General features: G+C 38.4%; 1 protein-coding gene and 1 non-coding gene across 2 annotated transcripts in view; both read right to left on the reverse strand.

Annotated features, from left to right (window-relative positions):
* Positions 1-2,105: 2,105 nt before the first annotated feature.
* PDE6D (phosphodiesterase 6D) overlaps positions 2,106-21,526 on the reverse strand; it is a 45,153-nt gene continuing 25,732 nt past the window's right edge. Inside the window, exons 2-5 of the mRNA XM_006183284.3 lie at positions 6,063-6,151; positions 5,388-5,513; positions 4,569-4,674; positions 2,106-2,676 (exon numbers count right to left, since the gene is read on the reverse strand). Coding sequence (XP_006183346.1) covers positions 2,595-2,676; positions 4,569-4,674; positions 5,388-5,513; positions 6,063-6,151 — 403 coding nt within the window. The 3' untranslated portion in view covers positions 2,106-2,594. The remainder of the gene's footprint in view (positions 2,677-4,568; positions 4,675-5,387; positions 5,514-6,062; positions 6,152-21,526) is intronic.
* LOC116663936 lies at positions 12,531-12,637 on the reverse strand. The gene has a single exon (XR_004320292.1). It is a non-coding gene; the product is annotated as a U6 spliceosomal RNA (small nuclear RNA).

A 21,526-nucleotide genomic window follows, 5' to 3' on the forward strand; every position in this document is an offset into this window, starting at 1 on the left:
GTTCTCCCAAGTCTTTCTCAAAGGCCGGGCCGCCTGGGATTCTCCAGTCCTTTCCTCTAAAGACTCAAAAGTTCCTCTTGATTGCCCTGAGCAACTGAACTCTTCCCCTTACCTGCACAGGTCAGAACTGGGACCTCCCTTGGTTCCTGAAGCATGCTGCTTGGAGATCTCACTTATAGGGTATGTATGTATGTCTCTAACATTCACTAAATGCTTCTATCAATATTTCTCAAAGTATAGTCCACAGGCCACCTGGAGAAGAATCACCCAGGGTGCTTTCACAGGCAGATTTCTGGGTCCAACACTTACTGAACCAGAATCTCTGGGGGTGGGGGTGCCCATGAATGTTTGAGAACCAATGGCTGTATACTGTGCCAGACCTGATCTGTATGCTTCTCCTTCCAACATTTTGTGGCCTTTATGTATCCATAAACCCCCAGATTGTCAGGCTTTTGGACCTGCACCCACTCTACAAGGGCTGACCTCACCATACCAAGGGTCCTGGTCTCTGCAGCTCCCGTGCCCTCTCCTTCGGGTGAGTTCTTCCCTGGCCTGTACCACTTCCCTTCTTTTCCTCCCACCACAGCAGTCAGCCATACCCTACGTCTGCCCAAATCCCACCCGCGCTTGGAACCCCTCGATCGGCATTGTTCCTGGAGTACACACTTTTTTGCCTTGCTTGTTTCATGATACAATGATAACTATTTCCTGAGCATATGTACCTGGAGATACGGTAAGTGTCTAAGAATGCCTGGGCTACAATTCTTTTTGTTTTGCTCAGAGCAGCTAGCAAAGAAGTTTGTCCCTGACTGTGCTGGCTGGGTGGGTGAGCGGGGAAGGGCAGTGAAGGAGGTCTAAGCAGGTCAGAAGCATTCCCTGGGAAGTCCTTTCTCTATCAGAATGTGTCCAGGCCCCTGAGAGCCTTCCCTGATGGGATTCTGGGGAGCAGATACAGCCCAGGAAAAAGGAAGGAGACAGGTTCACTCTGAGAAAAGACATGGCATTTTTGGAAAGCAAAAAGAAAGCTTGACTCATTTTCACCTTGTTTTTTAATCCAACCTTTGGTATTTAAAAAAATTAGCTTTTGAAGATAACGGATCTAATGTGAGGAACAGAATCATGGCTGAAAGATAGAGATAAGTCACTAAAAATGTACTGCTTTTCCTCCCCACCCACAGATGCAAACAGGCCCTTGGCGGTAACAGATGGACGGAGAGCAGGAATCTGGGAGCAGGGCTACACCAAAAAGGCCTCTCTCTTAATGTATTTTCCCTCCTCTGGCCTCAGACCCTACTACTTTGGGAGTCAGAACACTTTTAATTGCTGGTATTTTTAAAAGGACAGTGAAAGCAGCTCAGAGGTAGGTGCCTAAAAAAGAACCTTTTTCAATTTGCTCTCTATTGTCAGACGTGAAAGCACTGCAGACAGAATCACTTCCTTCCCACACTGGCTTCCTCTGACCACGGCTTTGAAGGCCTCGCAGCCTCCCGCCCCTCCAGATGCTTTTCCAGTGCGCACCAGGTAAGTTTAGGGAGACCTTTTCCTCATTTTGTAACTTCTATCCTCTCACTTAGGAATACAGGAGTCCCTACTCTACTAACTTAGAACTTCCAACCTTTTTAGAAACCTCCTGAACAAATGCACATTGTAAAAGAAGAGAGAGGGAGGGCTTAGCTCAGTGGCAGAGTGTCTGTTTAGCATGCATGAGGTTCTGGGTTCAATCCCCAGTACCTCCACTAAAAATAAATAAATAAACCTAATTACGACCCCCTCCCCAAATCCCCTAAAAAATAAAATAAATAAAAGAAAGTGAAAAGTTAAAAACAGTAACAACAAACAAACAAAGGGTGCATGTGTGTTGTGGAAGAGAACCACTAAATATCATGTCTAAAAGACAAATGTTAAGCGTTGGTCTTGTTTGGGTACGTTGTACATTCTTAGAAAGCAGCAACTGGAGCACTCAGGAACCACAAGGTCTATCAGTTGCTCTCTGGGGTAAAACATTGCTGTGATCCTATGGTCTGTTATATGTCTTTCCTCCCATCATGGAGCCAAGTTCATGTTCCAAGAAAAGGAGAGATGAAAGCAGTGTCAAGCTAAAGACGTAGGAATATTTTAATTCATATGTTTTAATTCATTATGTAATAATAATATCACAGTCTATTTTACAAGTTAAATGTTTGAAATAGAAATGGTAGGAAAAAACTAAATGTGGGTCAGGAACATGAAATTTTCCAAAACCAGGGGCCAAAGGGAGAAGTGTTGCCTGCAGGGCCCAAGAAGGAGGCAGGGAGGGTGACAAGAATAGCTCATGGTGTGTTTGTCCCTGTGTCTACTCCAGGAAGGAGTTGAGGCATGCCCTCTGCCCTGGACTGGGGTTGGGAGTTTAGTCTGGTCAGTGGACGATGGCGGCTTGAGAGAAAAAGGCCATCTGGTTACCTACACGCTGGTCCCCTGGTGGCTGCAGGTGGGTTTTGCCGTAGAGGGAATTCGGGGTGGAAGTGTCAAAAATCAAATATATGGAGGAAAAAAGCAAACAGTTTCCTCCTTCCCCCTAAAAAAACAAATTCTTGAAATGCACACACATTCTTCTCTCAAACGTAGAAAAGTCTCACTCTGGATGTGCTTACAAGAAGATCGTCGTCAAAAAACTTTGTCTCTATGATAACATTCCCACTATAAGTAAGAAGAGAGGGCAAAAGAGTGAGTGTGTTAGGCAACAGATTTCAATTCCGCAAAGTGGTTTCAATCTGGGTTTGCTGGGCCCATGGACATGCACTCACCTATAACCCTGCCTTGGGGATATTAAAATCTGTGTCCATATAGGGTTAGATGTCTAACATGACATTTAACTTGTGTCTTTAATTCAGAAATCAGGAGAGAGAGCATGTCTTAATCCACTGTATACTTAAGGCCCTTAGTAGAGTGCTCTGCACACAGGTGTGCTTATAAATATAGCAAACTTTCTGATTCACATGGAAACCTACAGACCTTAGAGGTGGTATCTTTCCCTAAAAAAAACCTACTCTAGTGGACAGCTGTGTCTATTCTCACTTTGGGTAACAGTACCCTGCTCTTCTGTTGAGGAACTACCCTATCTCCAGTCCATGGGTCAATCAAGTGGCCCCTCCCTCACCTGGCAAAGGGCTGGGCATAAGATGTAATGTGGGCCAATCAGACTCTCCCCCCTGAGCAGGATCCTTTCTATAGCTGCTCCTTGAGGAAACCATCCACCTTTCCTGCCACCTGCGTCTTTCAAGCTGCTTAGGTCTCAGTCCCACCCTTTCAACTCTGTCATGTTAGGCAGAGTCAGTTTCTATGGTTTAAGATGCAAGAACTCCAAAAGATGCACCTGTATTGTACATAGCGCAATTTCATTTTTCTTGGTATTTCAGTGTTTCCAATCCAAACTACTCTTGAACCAAGTTAAGGGCAACAGTGGTACTGTTTGGGGGTTCTAAAAAGTTAGGACATGACTTTCATAACATAAATATGTTATCACAGACTGACTGGTGTTAGTACCTGAAAGAAATCAGACTTGGTCAAGAAGAAGTCCAATAAGGGTTAATAAAATCTAAAAGATGCCCTTCTACATACAACACTGTCCTCTTCCAGGGTAATTGATAGCAAGCAGATACATTTTTTGCTGGTAATTAATTATAAAATAGGTAAGTAAGGAACTCAAGATCTGACTGGCTGATGGAATATAAAAATATCTACTGTTATAATTAAAAATCTCTTAGAAAAATCAAATGCATGGAGGAAGGGAGACATAAAATAAACAAAGACATAAAATAAATAACATCTATTTACAAATTCAATGTGGCTTTCATTAAGGACCCGTTTAAAGACATTATCCAATATTACACAATTATCTGTGTGAATAATTTGTTACCAGGAATATTACTAAAACCTCTGAAAGACTAATATCTTTTCCCAAGAGAAAATGGTAGGTGGTCAGTTATTGACAGACAGTTTCGGACAAAGAACAAACTGATTACTCTTTGAGCAGGAAGCATAGTTATTAAAGCTGTTAAAGTGGTAAGCTAGTCTCTGAAAAACTATAACCAAACATTATCGTCTAAAACAGAATTAGGACTTTGTTAGATTCTGTTGAAGGCTACTCAAAGTACAGAGCACCAGAAGTTTGCTAGTCAGGAAAGAAACCAAATTAGCATAGATTTAATATGTATTAAGTGCCAGTTTCCTTCCATATCACCTCATTTCATCCTCACTATACCTCTGTGAGAGAGAATTACTAATTCTACATTTATAGAGGAGAAGAATAAGGCCCAGAGAGGTAAAGTAAGTTGTCCAAGATTTCACAGCTAGTCAGGGTTAATCAGGAATTTAGCCTAAAGGTCTAATCTAAAGTTTTATTCTTTCCATTCTATCACACTGTCTTTTTCACATGACAAAAGTCAGTAAGCTGTAAACTTGGATACCCCTGGATACTTTTTTACCCTTATTCTCAACCTCAGTTGCCTGTCCGCTGAATGGGACCACGAGTCCCACATGCCTGAGATGCCCACTGATAGGCACTCCAGTTCTCCAGCCCACTCACTCACGTTAGCACGCTGGCTGGCATCATCTGGGACTCAGGCGCTGCCTCTATCAGGGACTGCCAGGTGTTTGTGGAGTTAGGGATCACAAAGCCAAACTCGAAGAACCATTCTGAAGGAAGAAGGAAAAGCGGGTGAGCTGGTGCCCTGGGCAGAGCTGCAGGGCTCCTTGATCCCCTCCTTTAGAGCAAGCCTCTTCCTATCCCAAGAACCACCAATGAAGCCATCAGAAACCTCCCAGACCAGAGGCACAAGAAAGGACATGGGAGCCCCCTTCAGGCTGTTCCCTGGACCACACCAGAAGCCTGCTCCCTATGCTTTGGGGTCTAAAGAACTAGGCCAGCAACATTTTCTTTGACATAGGCTGGCTGTAAACTATAAGCAGAAGTACAGAATAGGCCCTTTCCCTTGGAATTTCAGCTCTAAGACACATATGTGCACTCATACACTTCACTGTGAAAACTCAAGGCGGAGTGGCCTTGCCCATCCAATCTGTCCGAGACCGTGTGGAGAGCCCTGAACCAGGCCCCAGTCAGCAGCTTCCTTATGACAACATTACAACCCCACATCAGTGACAGAGCAGGCACCAACCCCAGGTCCACCAGGGTCAGAAATCCTTTTTGTTGGGCTCAAAGCCCCTTGTAGTTGCCAGCTTTCTTTTTGCTTCTTTTCTCTGGGGCTCCCCTACCTGCCAGGGTGTTGGAACCCTATCACAAACTGAGTTGCAAAATAAGTGTTATCAGAGCTGTGCTTTAGTCCACTGGGTCTTGACTTTTGTCCCTGTCACCCTAAGCCCGGATTTCAGGCATGTAAGCAGCAGAATACCTTCTAGGCATTGCCCTTTGAAGTAAACTTTTTGTTCCAGGCGGAATTTTTCCATTTGCTCTGCTGAAGAGAAGTTCAATTCTCGAGACACTGCCTTGCATTTGAGGATTTTCTTGGGAACACGGGCTGGTAAAGAAAAAAAATTGAAACCATTTCTGGGAACTTTTTACAGCTGATTTAAAGAACATGTTATCTATGTTAAATTTCAGAGACTGCCTTGGTAACAGAATTATACTTTTTAACCAAGTTGGTCTGGTGCATTTGACCAAAAGATCTTTAAGTAACAACAGATTTAGTGCATCTAAAGGCCTTACATAGCTCCTCTTATCAGGAAGGGGGCTGAATGGGCACCTTTTTTCTATTCTTTTCTGTTGGTTTTAACTTTTTTTCCTCTTATTTTAGGGAGATAAAAATGCAAATTTTCTTAGGGAAAAAACCTGAGATCTTAGTTTACATCTTTGGGTATGTTCTAATGCTAAAATTTCAGTACAAAGTGGGTTTTGGGAAGTGGGAGAAACACAATAAAAGTACTAGGGATGTCAGCACCATGCGGACTGACATGCTGTGCCTCTGGAGGCGTGGCCCCTCGTGGGTCTGTGTTAAAACTTAGCTCCCTGATGCCTGGGCCCTGCTCCCGAGTCGTCAGCCCTGTGCGGACAAAGGGTGGCTGAGTACCTTCATGCTCCACTCCAGGGACTGACAGGTCTTCTGTTCCTTGCCAGAGTATCTTCCCTGTCTCAGCATCCCGAAGATTCATCCAATTTCTGATCAAATATATTAAGGAAAAACAAGGCACCGAAGTGATTTCTACTTTGTACTCTAGGTGTCTCAGATTCGCTCCTATCAACTCTCATTTACTTTTTTTAGCAAGTTGGCTAACTGCTAAGTGCCAAGAAAGCAAGTAAGAATGTGTAGGAGAGTGCAAAGGACATCTAAAGGGAGAAGCAGAGATCCAGGGGAGGTATTTTTATTAACAACATGAGAACTCAGAGACAGTACACATCTAGAAATTCCAAGAAAGAGGTAGAAAATGAATGGAGTAAAATTTAAAAATTTCCAACAGAATCTGACCAGCCAAGATAAAAGACCTAAAGAAACAGACAAGAGAGGAATCCCAGGAAATGACTCAGGCAAATCACCCTACAATGACGTTCACAGTCCACAAGCTTTACTCACAAGTCCAGGCCTTTTAAGTTAGCTATTTAGTGGCCTGCTCTTAAATATGAGAAGATAACCAAGGATCACCAGAAACTCAAGAAAGTGTTTACTATGAAAGACAGAACAAAACAAAGAGGAAAAAAGCAACTTGGAGGAAAAAAAAAAAGACTATAGAGGAAGATACAAACTTTTTAAAAAGGAACATTAAAAACACACACACACAAATGACCAGCAACATGATCTTTACAAATACTAAAAATTATATACAATTGAATTTTATGTATTCTATCTGGCTCAAGGTTACAGCTTCTGAGATTGGTCAACTGATAACTGCTTTCAGTCAGAAAAATGCCTTCTAACATATGTATTTATATTATCTCATTTCTATATTGCTTATCATACAATAAATGAGTTAATAATACCAATTAAAAACAAGAACATTCAGAGGACAAAAAAGAACTCTAGGAAAATATACATTTGGATAGCAGCACCAAACAACTCAGTGCAATAGTTGGAAGACAAAAAGATTCTTTCAGAAAGAAAAAGAGAAAGACTACAAGGATAGAAAACAGGAGAAGAAAGATACAAAAACTTGACATCAGTACAAGAGGTCCAGCATCTAACTAACAGGAGTTTGAAAAAGAACAGAAGACAAAACCAAACCAAACCAATGAGAGGAAGTCATCAAGAAAACACACTCAAGAAAATGTTCTCAACTGAAAAGATTCAGTAAGGGCCCAAGTCACATCTTTGTGAACTTGCAGAATGTCAAGGTTAAAGAGAAGCTTCTAGAGGGAAAATGAATTGTTACATAAAGGGTCAAAATCAGAATGGGAAAAAAAAAATCAGAATGAATGAGGACAGAAAAAAAGAAAGTGTCTTTAAAATTCTCAGGGAAATGATTCATGAAACTGAAAAAAACTTGACTTTCTCAAGAAACTAATGGTAATACGCTCCTTAAAAAACAACAGGGAAGACCAAGGAAGAGGATGACATCAGAGCCAGGAAGCAAGGGATCTAAAACAGGAGACAAGTAAGAGGGTCCTCAGAGTGATGGTGAAGGAGACCCCAAGACAATAGTTCCTTAGCAGGACTGGAGAGCTACTGGTCCAAAGTCCAGACAAGAGCAAGTCAGAATACTCAGGGAAGGATTTTAAGATTAAATGTAAAAAAGATGAAATTCATAGAATATCTAATGTGTTTATATGGAAAGAGGAGTTATTCAAGTAGGGAAGATTTGGAGGTCAAATTAATGACAAGTACAGAAAATTTAGGCAAATGAATAAAAAAGAAAGACAATTACTAATATCAAGGAAAAATAAAAGGTAGTACTGGGGAAAGAAGTAGTCACAGTATACTACAAGGCTTCATTGCAGTGTTGATGCAGTAATAATAACAACACAGACTATGGATCCAATACAATTATCCTGGGACGATGGAGGAAGGAGAAGAGTGTATGTGTGGTCAGGTATAAAGTGTTGAGAAAGGACAAAACTCATTTCCATCGTGGGAAGCTGATAAATAATGCCTAAAATGGAAACATTATATAACCACAGTGTGCTATTTAGAAATATCAAGATAAACACCAAATAAATCAACTAGAAAAAATTGAAAATAGTTTTCTCTGGGAAGTAGACAACAGGAGTAGGAACACATGGAATGTTGTTCTTCACTAGAAACCAGGTAGATATACATGTACAACTTTCATAACAACAAAGACTAAATTTAAAAAGACAGTCCTAAGTTTTTTTTGTTTTTATTTTTAAAACCAATGGACAAATCATTAAAGGAAAAGAAAATTAATGTTGTACATGCATGTAGGCTGAGCCTGAGAAAGATGGTTAAAAGAAACTGAGCTTCAGATAAATAGCTGATACAGTTTACATGTGTATTTTTTTCTTCTTTTTTTTATCTTTTTTTTTTTTTTTTTGGCTGTTTAGCAACCAAACCCTCTTCCCAACCCCTACCCTGCGGCCTCCCTTGCCCCACGGGAGGCAGTGGCTGCTTTGCACTGTAACAACTAGAAGATCCAGATCCTTCTCTCCTGGTCAAGGTGCAGATGTGGGCAAGCACCTGACCTAGGCTTGGACACTTGGGACCCTGAAGCTGTAGTCACACAAGGATTTGAGGAAAAATCAGCAGTTCTTCAGGGTAGGGCAGCAGGTAGTGCCAACCTGACCTTTCCTGCAGTGTGGCTGTTGCTGCAGGCCCTGGTCCTCCAGCTGCCAGTCAGTTCTGAAAGCACCAGAGAGCCTTTGAGAACCCTTCCCATTGTTTGGGCAGCTTATGGTGAAGGACCCTGAACAACACGCTTGATTAGCATCATTATGTATGTAATGTTACTATATTTAACCCTCTGGAGAGATTCTTTCCAAAAGTTCTGCTGCTATATATGAAAAGTCACAAAAGATAACCAATGGTTATCCTTATCCAGTAGTGTGCCTTGAATGTGATGGGTACCCCAAGCATCCTGTGCCCTCAACCAGCTTGTGCACTGTCCCCTGACTTGAACCCACCATTGCTTTGAAGTTGTGTTGGCTGTGTTACTGTCCTCTCAGTGTGTGTAATCCTAACTCTCCTAGTATGCTCATTATCTTGCTGCTACTGCTGCTCTTTTGCACCTATGTGGTTTTCTCTCTTGCTTTGTATTTCTAAACTCCACTTTCTTTTTTTAACCACTAACTTGAAAAGCAAGTCAAAAGGATACATATGTGCTCAGGCCATGTCTTATAATCCTAATTACTCACACATTTTTACCGATTCCAGAGTCTCCATATACATTAGGAGAAAGCTTCCCCAGCTAGAGAAATAAAATAGTAAGTACTACTGCTCTATCAAGTCCACTCTGAGCTTGGATCTGAACAGAGCTGCCTTAGACATTTAAGCCCAAGGGTTTCAGAAGACACAGTACTTGTTCAGCCTGCTCTGTGCATGTTTTTTATTCTTTTTCTACAGATAGTCTCTTATGTACCAATACAGCCACACTAGACACCAGACTTTCTTAAACAACAAAGCTAAAATTACTTCTAAAGTTCCAGACTCACATGCAAGTAGGACATTCTAGTAAGTCTACTGCAAGGAAAGCCTTTGAGAAGTGGCTCTCCTCACAAAGCAACAGATGGATCAGATCTAGCACCTTTCAGAAAAAGTATTACTGCCCCTGGCCCAGGTCAGCAAGTAAAAAGCCTGGGACCAGGACTTACTCTTCAATCTATTAGTGGATAAAAAGAAAAAAGCCTTAAATTAGAGTATTCTCTCTGATAGTTAATGGATAGTGAATGTAAGTTTCCTCCATTTTATAGCAAAGAGGAGAAGCTGCTAAAAATATATGGTTTATTTCCCTAACACAAGCATCTCTTCTCTTTATAAATAATCAGATTAAGGACTTAATTACCTTTTTGGAAAATATATTAAAAAGTGTCTTTAGCCAGCTCAACAATTAGACATTTCCTGCATGTACCCTAATCTGGAAAACTATCTATTAGTGTCTATATCATGTGCTTCATTTCATAATCCTAACAAAACCTGTGAGATTTTAGCCTTAAATAAATAATACAAGATTAGAGAAATGCAAACAAAGCTCCATCCTGTGATGTTGGGATGGAGGCTATTTAGAGCCCCTCCAAGTTCTGTGATTTTAGGGATGAAAAGGAAGGCTCTCAGTTCATGACAAAGATGCAGTCATTTGGGAACAGCTCTCTAAATCATAAAAATTCTAATCCACAATAGCCTATCAGTAAAAAGAAATAAAAATTATTGAGGTAGGTGTCTCAAAATAATAACAATGAGAAAAGCTGGTCCTCAAAAGCGGAAGCATATTTGGCTAAAAATGTTGGAAATGAAAGGCAAGCTCTGATGGCTGATCATCATCAGGCTGAAAACATTTTTAACAGCTTTTGCCAACCAGATTTTTAAAAGAAAAAGAGCCTGAGTTTTAAGACTCAGAGGTCAAATCACTTCCAATCTTGAGAGTGGAGAGGATTAGGTGGACAAGCTTTAAGGAAGGGGGGCTGGAGGACTATTTATAAATACCACCTTCTGGGTCAGTCAGGTCTTTTCTCATTTAAAAGCTCCCTGGTGATTTATATGCAGGATGAGCACAAAGGAATGCTCCTTTACTAAGGGAAGCCTCTGCACGGAAGAGAGCTGTCCCTGGTAGTCCCTTATTTGGAACCAGGCATATAAAAGCGGCACTCTCATATGTAAAAGCATCTTTAAAATAAGCTTCAGAGCAACAGCAAGTTTGTGAAGTGTCAAGCCTTAGGAAAAGTAACAGAGGGAAAAACTAAGATAAACATTATAGAAGAATGACAGACACTTGGCTCAACATGGAAGGTTTAATAAGTCCTCTTCTGTTTTAAAGAACAGATGTGGTCTGGTATGATTTAGGTGCTGCCCAGCGCAGGGGCTGAGGAGAGACCTGAGGTAGAGAAGGCAGTCCAGAGGTGGTGGTGGAGTGGGAACGGAAGGCGTGGCATTGGAAGAAACCAGTTAGATAAGTGGGGTGCTAGCTAAATTTCCTCAAGCAATGTGAATACAGGAACTGGGATAAAAAGATTTAAAATACTTTGTAACAATCATCTACAGAAGCATTTTGGAACTAGTACACTGGCTCTTGGGAGTCTGAATCAGTCTTAAATGGAAATAGGCAACATCAATTTTTATATATTAAACAGAACAGATCCACTGTACACGCTAGTACCTCACTGGCCAGTTGAGGAGGGAAGAATGAGGGAGATTAGGGGAAGGGAAGAGAGTAGAGAGACGGGGTAGGGAAGACAAAGAGGAGAAAGAGGAAAGAAACACACAACACACACAAACAGGGAAAGAGAGACACAGGGAGTGGGAAAAAAAAATACACTGAGAATAAGAGACAAATAGAAATGCCCACATACAACTCAGAACCCAGAGAAGAGCCAGGACAGAAGGGAACAAAAAGGAAGAAGCTCAGGGAGTTTAGAGATGAGATTCCAGTTTTTCCTACTTTAATTAATATTGTATTATAGAGTTGCCTTAGTTAGTGGTTTTCATAGAATGGTTTGAAATTGATGGGTAGAGAGGAGACAACACTCCAACTATCAAACCCCTCTGAAAACGTTAATTGGCTGATTCACAGTTTCCTGGAATGTATCATCCAAACTGTGGTACTTTTGAGAAGGAAAGAGGGTGCTAACTGGAAAGCACATTTAAATGAGCTGGTTCATGTAGTGTTTAGAACTGTGCCTGGGCATTTAGTAAGTGGTGTGTTGGTTATTATCATTATATTATTAAATCATTATCATCTCCAGTCTAGCCTCCTGATGGTTTTATTTGCTTCCATTCTTGCCTCTTCCTCCAATCCATTCTCCTCATGGAAGTGGTTTCTTAGAACTGTAAATTAGATGTCAATGCCCATTTTTCCTTTGTACTTAAAAAAAAAATTGAGTCCCTTCCATGGTTTACAAGGTCCCCCAGTCACTCTGCTCTGGTCACAGTGGGCTCCTTTCCCTGCCTCCGACATAATAGAGTCATTCTACCTGTGATGCCCACCTGAGAGCTCTGGCCCTTACTCTTCATACCCTCAGGTTCTGGCTTCAGTGGCACCTCCTCAGAGACTCTTGGGACCACTCAGTCTTCAGCAGTTTCTGAATCCAGGTCTGACTACCTCCTAAATCAGGGCTCCTTCTGTGTCCCCATGCCATCACCTGGCCACACCCTGGCCTCCCTTAAGCAGATGATTTGTGACATCTTCATCTCCCCTGAGAAAAGGTTAAATCCCACTCCACCTTTATGAATTACTTTCATGGTCAAAAGCCTTCAATGGATCCTCACAGACTGATCCAGGGCTTTCCATATATCTGACTTCAAACTATCATTTATTCAATACTTGTTGACAACCTACTATGTGCCCAATATTGACGTCAAAGTTGCACATAAAAAATTTTGGCAATATTGTTTCATAAAAAGTGACAAGTGGGGGGGATATATTTCTTTTTTTTTCTTTTTTTAAATATGGAATGCTTCATGAATCTGTGTGACATCCCTGTGCAGGGGCCAGGCTAATCTTCTCTGTCTCATTCCAATTTTAGTATATGTGCTGCTGAAGTGAGCATGGGGGATAATATTTCTAAATTCATATATTTTATTAAAATTATGGACTTAAATACGTATGTAAAAACGTACATTTATCTATTCCATCCACATCCCTTTTTAAAAATATTTTTTTCATTGAAAAGATAAGAGATTCCCTAATATTCAGGGTCACCTTATATTTGAGCATTATTCTGATAACTTTTTGGGTTTTCTCTACTTAAACACAAAGAACTTATTTACTCAAAGAGCTTATTTACTCATTTCCTTCAAAACAGTTCATACTCAAGCTAGATAATTTACACTAATACTGAGATAATTCTCTAATGATATTAACTCTAACTCTGATACCAATCCAAGGATGGAAGATGTATAATATTTCACTTCATCGCAATTCACCACGAAGGGAATTGGCTTATCAGGTGTTATTCTAGTCTTTTATTTTTTAAATAAACTTTTAATTTTAGGATAGTTTCAGATTTACAGAAAAGCTATATAATAGTAGAGTTCTCATATAGCCCACACAACTTTCCCTTATTATAAACATCTTACATTTGACACAACTAATGAACCAACTGATATGGTATACACTGATATGATATCATTAATTAAAGTCTACAGTTTGTTGCGATTTCCTTTGTTTTAATGTAATGTCCTTTTTCTGTCCTAAGATCTCATCCAGGATCCCATATTACATTTAGTTGTCATGTCTCCTGAAGCTCTTCCTGGCTGTGAGAATTTCCAGACTTTCCTTGTTTTTGATGACCTTGACAGTGTTGAGGAGCACTGGTCAGGTATTTTCTGGGTGTCCATCAGTTGGGGTTTGTCTGATGGTTTTTCTCATGATTAGACTGGAGTTGTGGGTTTTGGGGAGAGGACCACTGAGGTAAAGTGTCATTTTCATCACATCATGTCAAGGGTACATACTATCAACATGACTTATCACTGCTGATATTGACCTTGATCACTTGGTAGTGTTTGTCAGGTTTCTCCACCGTAAATGGTCTTTTCTCCACCTTTCCATATTCTACTCTTAGAAGGAAGTCACTGAACAGAGCCCAAATTAAAGGTGGGGTGCGGAGTTACGCTCCACCTCCTTAAAGGAAGAATAACTATATGAATTATTTGGAATTATGCAGTGGAGATTTGTCTCTTCTCCTATTTATCTTTTAATCCAATTATTTATATCAGTCCAGTTGGTTTTTTTAATCAGATAGGTGCTCTGATATCTAAATTTTTATCTCCAACATGAAACTATTTCAACACTAAGTATTTTTTGTTCACCTGCAAGTCTCAGGGATTTATCTGGATTGTGGGGTGAAGACAGAGACCACAGGGTATCTTAGTATACAGTCATAAGGAAAAGCTGAAAGGGGAAAACAAAATTGGTTTGGAGCAGAAAACCTGGATTAGGTCTAATTTCTGCCACATAACAGCTGTGTGATCTTAGATAAGTCATTTAACCTGCCTGAGTTTTAGTTTGTCAACCACTGATAATACCAAAGCCTTAAGGTTATTACAGGATTATACGAAATGCCTAGAAAAATGGCGTATAAATTGTAAAACATAATACAAATGTAGGACATTATTACATTATAATTATTCAGGGTTAGAAAAAGCGAAAAAAAGGGAAGTAACTTCTTATTAGCTATTTCAAATTCTCTAATAAAAGCACATATTATCTTAAATGCTCTATAGTCTTCAATGAGGGAAAAGTCATTGAAAGCTTAGGTGTATTAATTCATGTTTGACTGGTTTTATTATCAAACATTATCAAAACCTTCTAATTCCTAGAAAATATGTTGTAGTCCTTTGTGTTGTTCATGTGTTAATCAGCATTTCCTTCCCCATCTTTGTTGAATAAAGGTAAGACCTAATTCTACTTTTATACCTGTAAATATGGATATATTAAAAATTAGATATATAGAGGGCAGAAATTGTATTTAGGGGTTTAAGTAGCTTAACTTGAAAACAAAGGCAGGGATGGCTCCCTTAGTTTTAGCATTTCAAAAATCTAACTTTAATTCCTTCTGGTTTTCTACTTTACTCACATTTTACACAGAACTCTGGACTGATATGTATTAACTAAAATTAAGAGTTAGGTAGGATTTTTTTTTTTGAGAAAAATCACTAGAAAATAAGTTTTTCTTCTATTTGCACATATTGTTAAGCTAGTTCTCTTAAGGTATTTTTTCTTTATATTGTTGATATAATAGCTTCCCAACTAATTTCTCTCCTTTAATCTCTAGTCCATTGTTCTTCAAAGTGTGGTTTGATGATCTTATTAAAAATGCTGTCTCCAAGGCCTCCTCTCAGATCTATTCAATCAGAATCTCTTCAGGTGAGGCCTGGGGATGCTCATTTTAAAAAGCAATTCTTATGTGTAATAAAGTTTAAGTACCACTTGTCTAGACTCTACAAGCTAATATGCTGTGACTAGAGTTACATTCCTAAAATACAAGCTGGATCATACCATTACTTCCTCTTCAAAAACCTTCAAAAGATTGTCACTGTTTAGAGAAAATTTCCTAACTTCTTAGCTTAGTATTTAAAATTCTAAGGGGGGAGGGTACAGCTCAGTGGTAGAGCTTGTGCTTAGCATGCACGAAGTTCTGGGTGCAATTCCCAGTACCTCCATTAAGGAAAAAAGAGTTACAATAAAAGAATTAAAAAAAAAAAAGGTAACATAAAAAAAATTCTTTACATTGTGGCCCAAACATCTCTCTAGTCTCCCTTTCTTCTTCACACACTTTCCTATCCCCCATTCTCATCTGGGCACAGTGACTCACTGCCCCAGGCACCTCTATGCTCGCTGGTCAGTTTGGACACTTGTTTGAAGTCTCTCATGAGAGGAACCAGCAAAATCAAGAGAGCTGAGTCTCCTTTTGTGGACCTAATCAAGTGTTACGATTACCACAGGCCACGCTAAACAAGCTGAAAAAAGGAGGTGGGAAGAAATCTTTGTTTATCTTAGAACACCCCAGTGGAGGCAACCATGACAGAGGAAAACGGGAGTAACAAAGACACAGTAATTATCATTGGCAGAGGCTGGCTATAACTGCCCCAGATGTACCAATCACAGGGCAAAGGCAACCGTATGACTCCAAGAAAGTCTCTCTAAAATACATCAAGTGTGACTAGTCTTTACTTCTATCACTGAGAGAAGGAAACACCCTTTGTCTTTTTCATATAATGCCATAAACACTGTACAGCAAAACTTGTTCCAAAGAATGGCAGTTTCTCATTGTGTGATGGGACTAAGAAAGGCAATAAAGCAGAGTCGTTAAGTACCCTAAGGAAAGTTACACAGCTGAGAGGGAGCAGCTCAGGATTTGGAATGCTGGTCAGACTCTCAAGCTTAAGCTTCTTCCACTATTCCTGCTGCCGCCCCATGATCAGGATAAGACTACTGCCTTAGTCTTTGTGCTCTCTCTTACCCTTTTCTCCAAAGATTAAAATTTGCTCTTGTTTCTATTACAGCTTTTAAAATTACTGTATTTTTTTCCTTAATGAAATGAAAAACAACTTATTTGTAAAAACACCCAGAAAAACTCTTAAGTCTTCTGTACTTCCATAAGCACCAAGCTGCTCAAGCCAATGACAATTCTGATTTCAGTCACTGGCTTCTACTCTAGACGAAGCAGACTGCTCATGAAAGTGATTCACAAGTAAAATACAGCCTTTAATCTTGTCAACCATTAGCAGTTCAGGTCTCCTTTAGTTCGCTCATTCTCATATATCCTGAGTTTTTTGGTCTTTGGATGATGTAGAGTTGATGGTGAATATTAGGCGATGAAAGAGGAATACACATTTTTAACAAAGAAGTTGTGGTATACATATATATACACAATGGAATTCTACTCAGCCATAAAAAGAATAAAATAATGCCATTTTATTCTGCAACATGAATGGACCTGGAGATTGTCACTTCTAAGTGAAGTAAGACAGAAAGAGAAAGAAAAATACCATATGATATTACTTACATGTGGACTCTAAAAAAAGACACAAATAAACTTATTTACAAAACAGAAACAGACTCACAGACATAGAAATCAAATTTATGGTTACCAGGGGGTGAAGAGGGTGAGAAGGGATAAACTGGGAGTTGGAGATTTGCAGATACTAATATATACATATATACATAAAATAGATAAACAACAAGTTTATACTCTATAGCACAGGGAACTATGTTCAATATCTTGTAGTAACTTATAGCGAAAAAGAATATGAAAATGAATATATGTATGTACATGTATGACTAAAACATTATGCTGTACATCAGGAACTGATGACTATACTTCAGTTAAAAAAAAACAATAGATTAAAAGAAACATTTTGTATTCAGGGAAGAGAATGAGTCAAGAAATGTTAAGGAGAAATAAAGATGCTATGTATAAAGTAAGCCATGATTCATGCTTACTGGGGAAACATTAGAAGCATTCCCTTTACAGTCAGAAGTAGGACAGAGATACCTTCCAGCATCATTATTGTTTACTTTACTCTGGAAGTACTAGACAATATAATTATAAGAGAAAGGAATAAGAAATATAAAAATTGGAAAAGAGAAAATAAAATTATCATTATTTGCAAGTGATACGATCAGATGTCTGGAAAACCCAAAAGAATCAAAAGAAAACTTACTGTAAATCATAAACAAATAAATAAGACTGTCTGACCTAAAATTAATATGCAAAAGGTAATAAATATCTTATATGTTAACAAAAAGTAGAAGATGGAATTTTAAAATCTCATAAGCAAAAGCAACAAAAAAAGTTAATACTTACGAAGAAACATATCAAGAAAGTTGTAGTCACTGTAAGAAAAAAACTTTAAATGCCACTGAGGGACACAAAAGAAATATTAAGTAAATGGAAAGGCATACCCTAATTTTGGATAGAAAAGATATAGTACTCCATAAATCAACTTGTAAATTTAATACAATCCAAATAAGTGTAACTATAGGATTTTTAAAAACAGATAAACAGATAAACTTTAAAATTCATATGGAAAGTATGAGAATTACCAAGAAAATTCTGAAGAGTAAGAAGAAACAAGTAACAAGAAATATATCCTTCCACATATTAAAACTTACAAAGCTATAGTACTTAAAATAGCGTGTAGAGCTAGATATGACTAGACAGATCAATGGAAGAGAATGGGAAGTTCACAATGGAAGAGAATAGAAAAAAATCATATGGAATTTAGTATATGTTAATAGAGACATTTTAAATGAGTGGCAAAAAAGATGGACTACTGAATAGTGTTAGGACATAAAGGGAGCCATAAGAAAAATTAAATTAAATCTCCACCTCACTCCTTCCATTACAATGTATTTCAGATAGATCAAAGTTAAAAAAGAAAGAAAGAATGAAAGGAAGAAAAAAAGGAAAGAAGGAAGAAGAAAGGAAGGAGAAAAATACTGAATGAAAATGTGGGAATCTTTTTACAATCTAAGAGTGGGAAAGGTCAAGTATGACAAAAAATCCAGAATTCTTCATAGGAAGTCTCTTCTTTCTCTGACCAAACCTGCAAATTGCCAAAAATCTTCACTTCTACTGACATTGTCTTATTCTTCCCACTTAAAGCCTGCAGAGGCTCCCCATTTTCTTTTAATATATAATTTATTCCTCATCTGACTTTTTAAAGTAAAACATAGTCCAGCTTCAAAACTGCAAAACATTTTTGATTGGAGGTGCTTAGTTTTCACTGTATAACTTTATATACTGTTTGAAAAATTTTAAATTTGTGTATTACTTAAAAAGCGCAAATAACTGATAAAAATCACTTCCTAATTATTAACCAAAGTACAGGCCTAATCTTCGTATCCTAGGTCACTTGAATTCCTTTCTTTCTTTGGAAGCTTTTCTCTTTAGTGATGATCTAGGTCTGGATCCCTCACTATTCTAATATATAGGATCTTCTGAAGATGGAGAGGATTCCAGTAGGACCTACTGAATTTGATCAGATTAATCTTTGCAGCAGCTTCTGCCATGTCAACTCTGGTGTCACTGGTTTCACTTCACTAAAGGCAGTGGTATGTGGCTTCTTGAAATAGAGGGATAGAATTACCAGGCCACACATTTGTACCTCTCGGCTAAAAGAGACACTATAATCTGACATCTCTGAACAAATCAAGATTTAGAAATGAGCTTCCACTTGCCAAACGGCCCCTCCTCAATTTCGTCTTCCACTTTGTCTAGTACTTGCTCCCCGTTACAGTTCCCTTTATTCTGAACTCTCACAGGCTTTTAGCAGGCGTTTTATGTACTAGTTACTGTTTTCCTAATTTGATTATGGGCTTCTTCAGGGTAGAGGTGTTTCCTCTCTATGAGCTGATAGTGAAAACGGAACTCTTCGGCTGTGAGTTCCTGGCTTTTGGTCATGTCAATCAGTAACCTTCCAGTGTGCCCAAAGAAATTAGCAAACATTTTATTTTTCTTTTGGGTAACAGGGCTAAGAAGGATTAACAATGAAGAAATTGCTTACAAATGGTTAGGTCTGGGGTATGCTGTATAAGGATAGTCAATATTGGTTTTTTCACAGGGTACAATTTCTTAGGAAAGATTTTCACTTTAGGATTGTCTGAATTAATGCAGAAAAAGGGACTAATTTCTTAATTAGTGTTTTATTTTTATTCTACTTTATAAAGTAGAATAAAATTTATCTCTTTTTCATGACACTTATTAATAGATATCAGAGTTGTTATACAGTTTTTATTGTTCTAGGACTTAATTCTTATTTTCAGTCTAAAAAAATAATCAAATTCTAGAAATAATCCTTTCCTGCCATTTTAATGACAGTTTAGAATTACAAACTTCAGAAAATGGAATCTCTTAAGGATGCTACCAAAGTTAAAACAGGCAGATTCTGAAAACTATGCTAGAAAGCCAAAGATCATTAGCTCTATTCACCTGAAATCTGACCAAGTACAAAGGAATCATTTAAAAATGGGATATTATAATTATAAATAAATAGCAGAGTCTCTTATATTTTATACTATTTTTAGAGATTTGCTACTTTTTAAAAATAAGTGAGTATATCTGCTTGCTGGTCATTTGAATGTACACATTTAACTATTTGAAAAAGGTACCACATCTAAGCTCCTGTGAGATACCTTAATATAAGAGTAGAGAGAGAGAGACTGCTTTTTTGTATGGGTGAATTTAATTTTAGCAATTTAACAGTTGTGTAAGAATGAAGGGTTTTTTGTTTTTTGTTTTGGTAAATCAAATGGTTATAAAGCTCTGTAAGAATTTACTGTTCTAAAGGTAACAAATGAGTTATCTTATAAATGGAGTAAATTTTCTGAAATAATGTTTAAAGCCCCAATCTAAGAGTTGTACGTGAATTTCTGTTTACTGTGATTTCTTAAGGCAAGGCACATGCATGACAAGTCTTCACTGTGATAGGAGAGAATGCCAGTCATATTAGATAACAATTTCTAAAGATTATACCCCATTTAGGTATAATCTTATTTCTGATCTGAATCCCCTAAAAAGCCAGAACTTAATTTGTCACACCACTGTGATATCTTTCCCTACCACACAAGACCTCTCTCTTTTAAAAAAAATTCCTTTGATGTCTTCATAAAGTTAATTTTTTTCCTTTTTTTTTTTTTTAAAGCTGAAGAACCTGAAGTGCATCACTGTCACGTGAGCAGTACCTTGTAATAAGCATGCACTTTCAACACTGCCTCAAGCAAGGGCCAAGGCCAATCTATCTATATGGGAAATAACTTCCAGGGCAGTACTAACTTAGTTCGACCAAGAGAACCTGAAGTTCTATGCTATATTAGCATCTGCTGGCAGAGGTGGCTGCTGTCAATTTGTTCCTGTCATGTTATTTTCCTTTGTTTCGGTCAGAAGCCACAGGGGAGGGCTACAAGGTTTGCTTTTGACTTGTAACAACAGCAGAGGTTATGGATTCCCTCCCCTGCCTAACTTGACTCCTGGCTCCTCCCCTGGAAACAGGGTAAAACTGAAGCTAGAACATGCCAAATAGGACGAGTAATCTGCTATTCCATGAAACTTTTGGTTGGCTACTTGGGGAACATGAAAGTCTCTGTCAGAGGAAGGAACAAAAGGAAATCCTGTAGCGCTAGCTTTGACAAGAAGGTCACTAGCTTATGTGTTTCTTTGCTCAACTTCTCACTTCTTTTAATACACATTGCTGAGTCTGACTGTAAATAAGATAGCTGAAAAGCAGCTAGTTCCACAACTGTTTTGCATGGTTATTCACCAAATAGACTCTCAAGGTAATCCTAGAAGGTATGTAACCCAGTGAAAAGAGTAGTTAATAATACTGTACCAATGTCCACTTCCTGGCTTTGAGAATATACTATGTGTGAAATATTGTCACTGAGGAACACTGGATGAAGGGTATATGGAAACTCACTTCTATTTTTATAACTTCCTTTGAGCTGAAATTATTTAAAAATGAAGTTTAAAAAATGAAAAAATAAGCATCCATATGTGCATCCACACTACTAGTTTCTAAGACAACATTTAAGACTCTAAGGCTATGCTTTTCTCTATGGCCTTCAATATCCCACTCCCACTGTTGTTTTACTTTAATTATGTTTAACCTTATCCCCTAGTTTTTCCTTTAGTAGTATCAGAGAATTTGATATTCAGTAACATATAACAAAATTTTCAATAGGGAAATAAGGCAAAGAGAGGCCAGGAGTATATCCAAGTGAAATTAAACAGAAAGTGTGGAAAGGATCAGAAGGAGAAAGTTTCTGGTTCTCCTTTGACTGTGGGTTTATCTCTCACACTGAGAATTCAGGTTTTGAGGTGGGGGAAAGGTGTGGAAGAGTTAAGAATTGTGGAGGGAGCTGCTGAGTTACAAATAGCTGGTGGTGGTTTTGAACCCAGGTAACTAGAAAAATAATGGTACTTTATAAAAAAATT

Source organism: Camelus ferus, chromosome 5 (genome assembly GCF_009834535.1).
Source record: "Camelus ferus isolate YT-003-E chromosome 5, BCGSAC_Cfer_1.0, whole genome shotgun sequence".
Classification (NCBI taxonomy): domain Eukaryota; kingdom Metazoa; phylum Chordata; class Mammalia; order Artiodactyla; family Camelidae; genus Camelus; species Camelus ferus.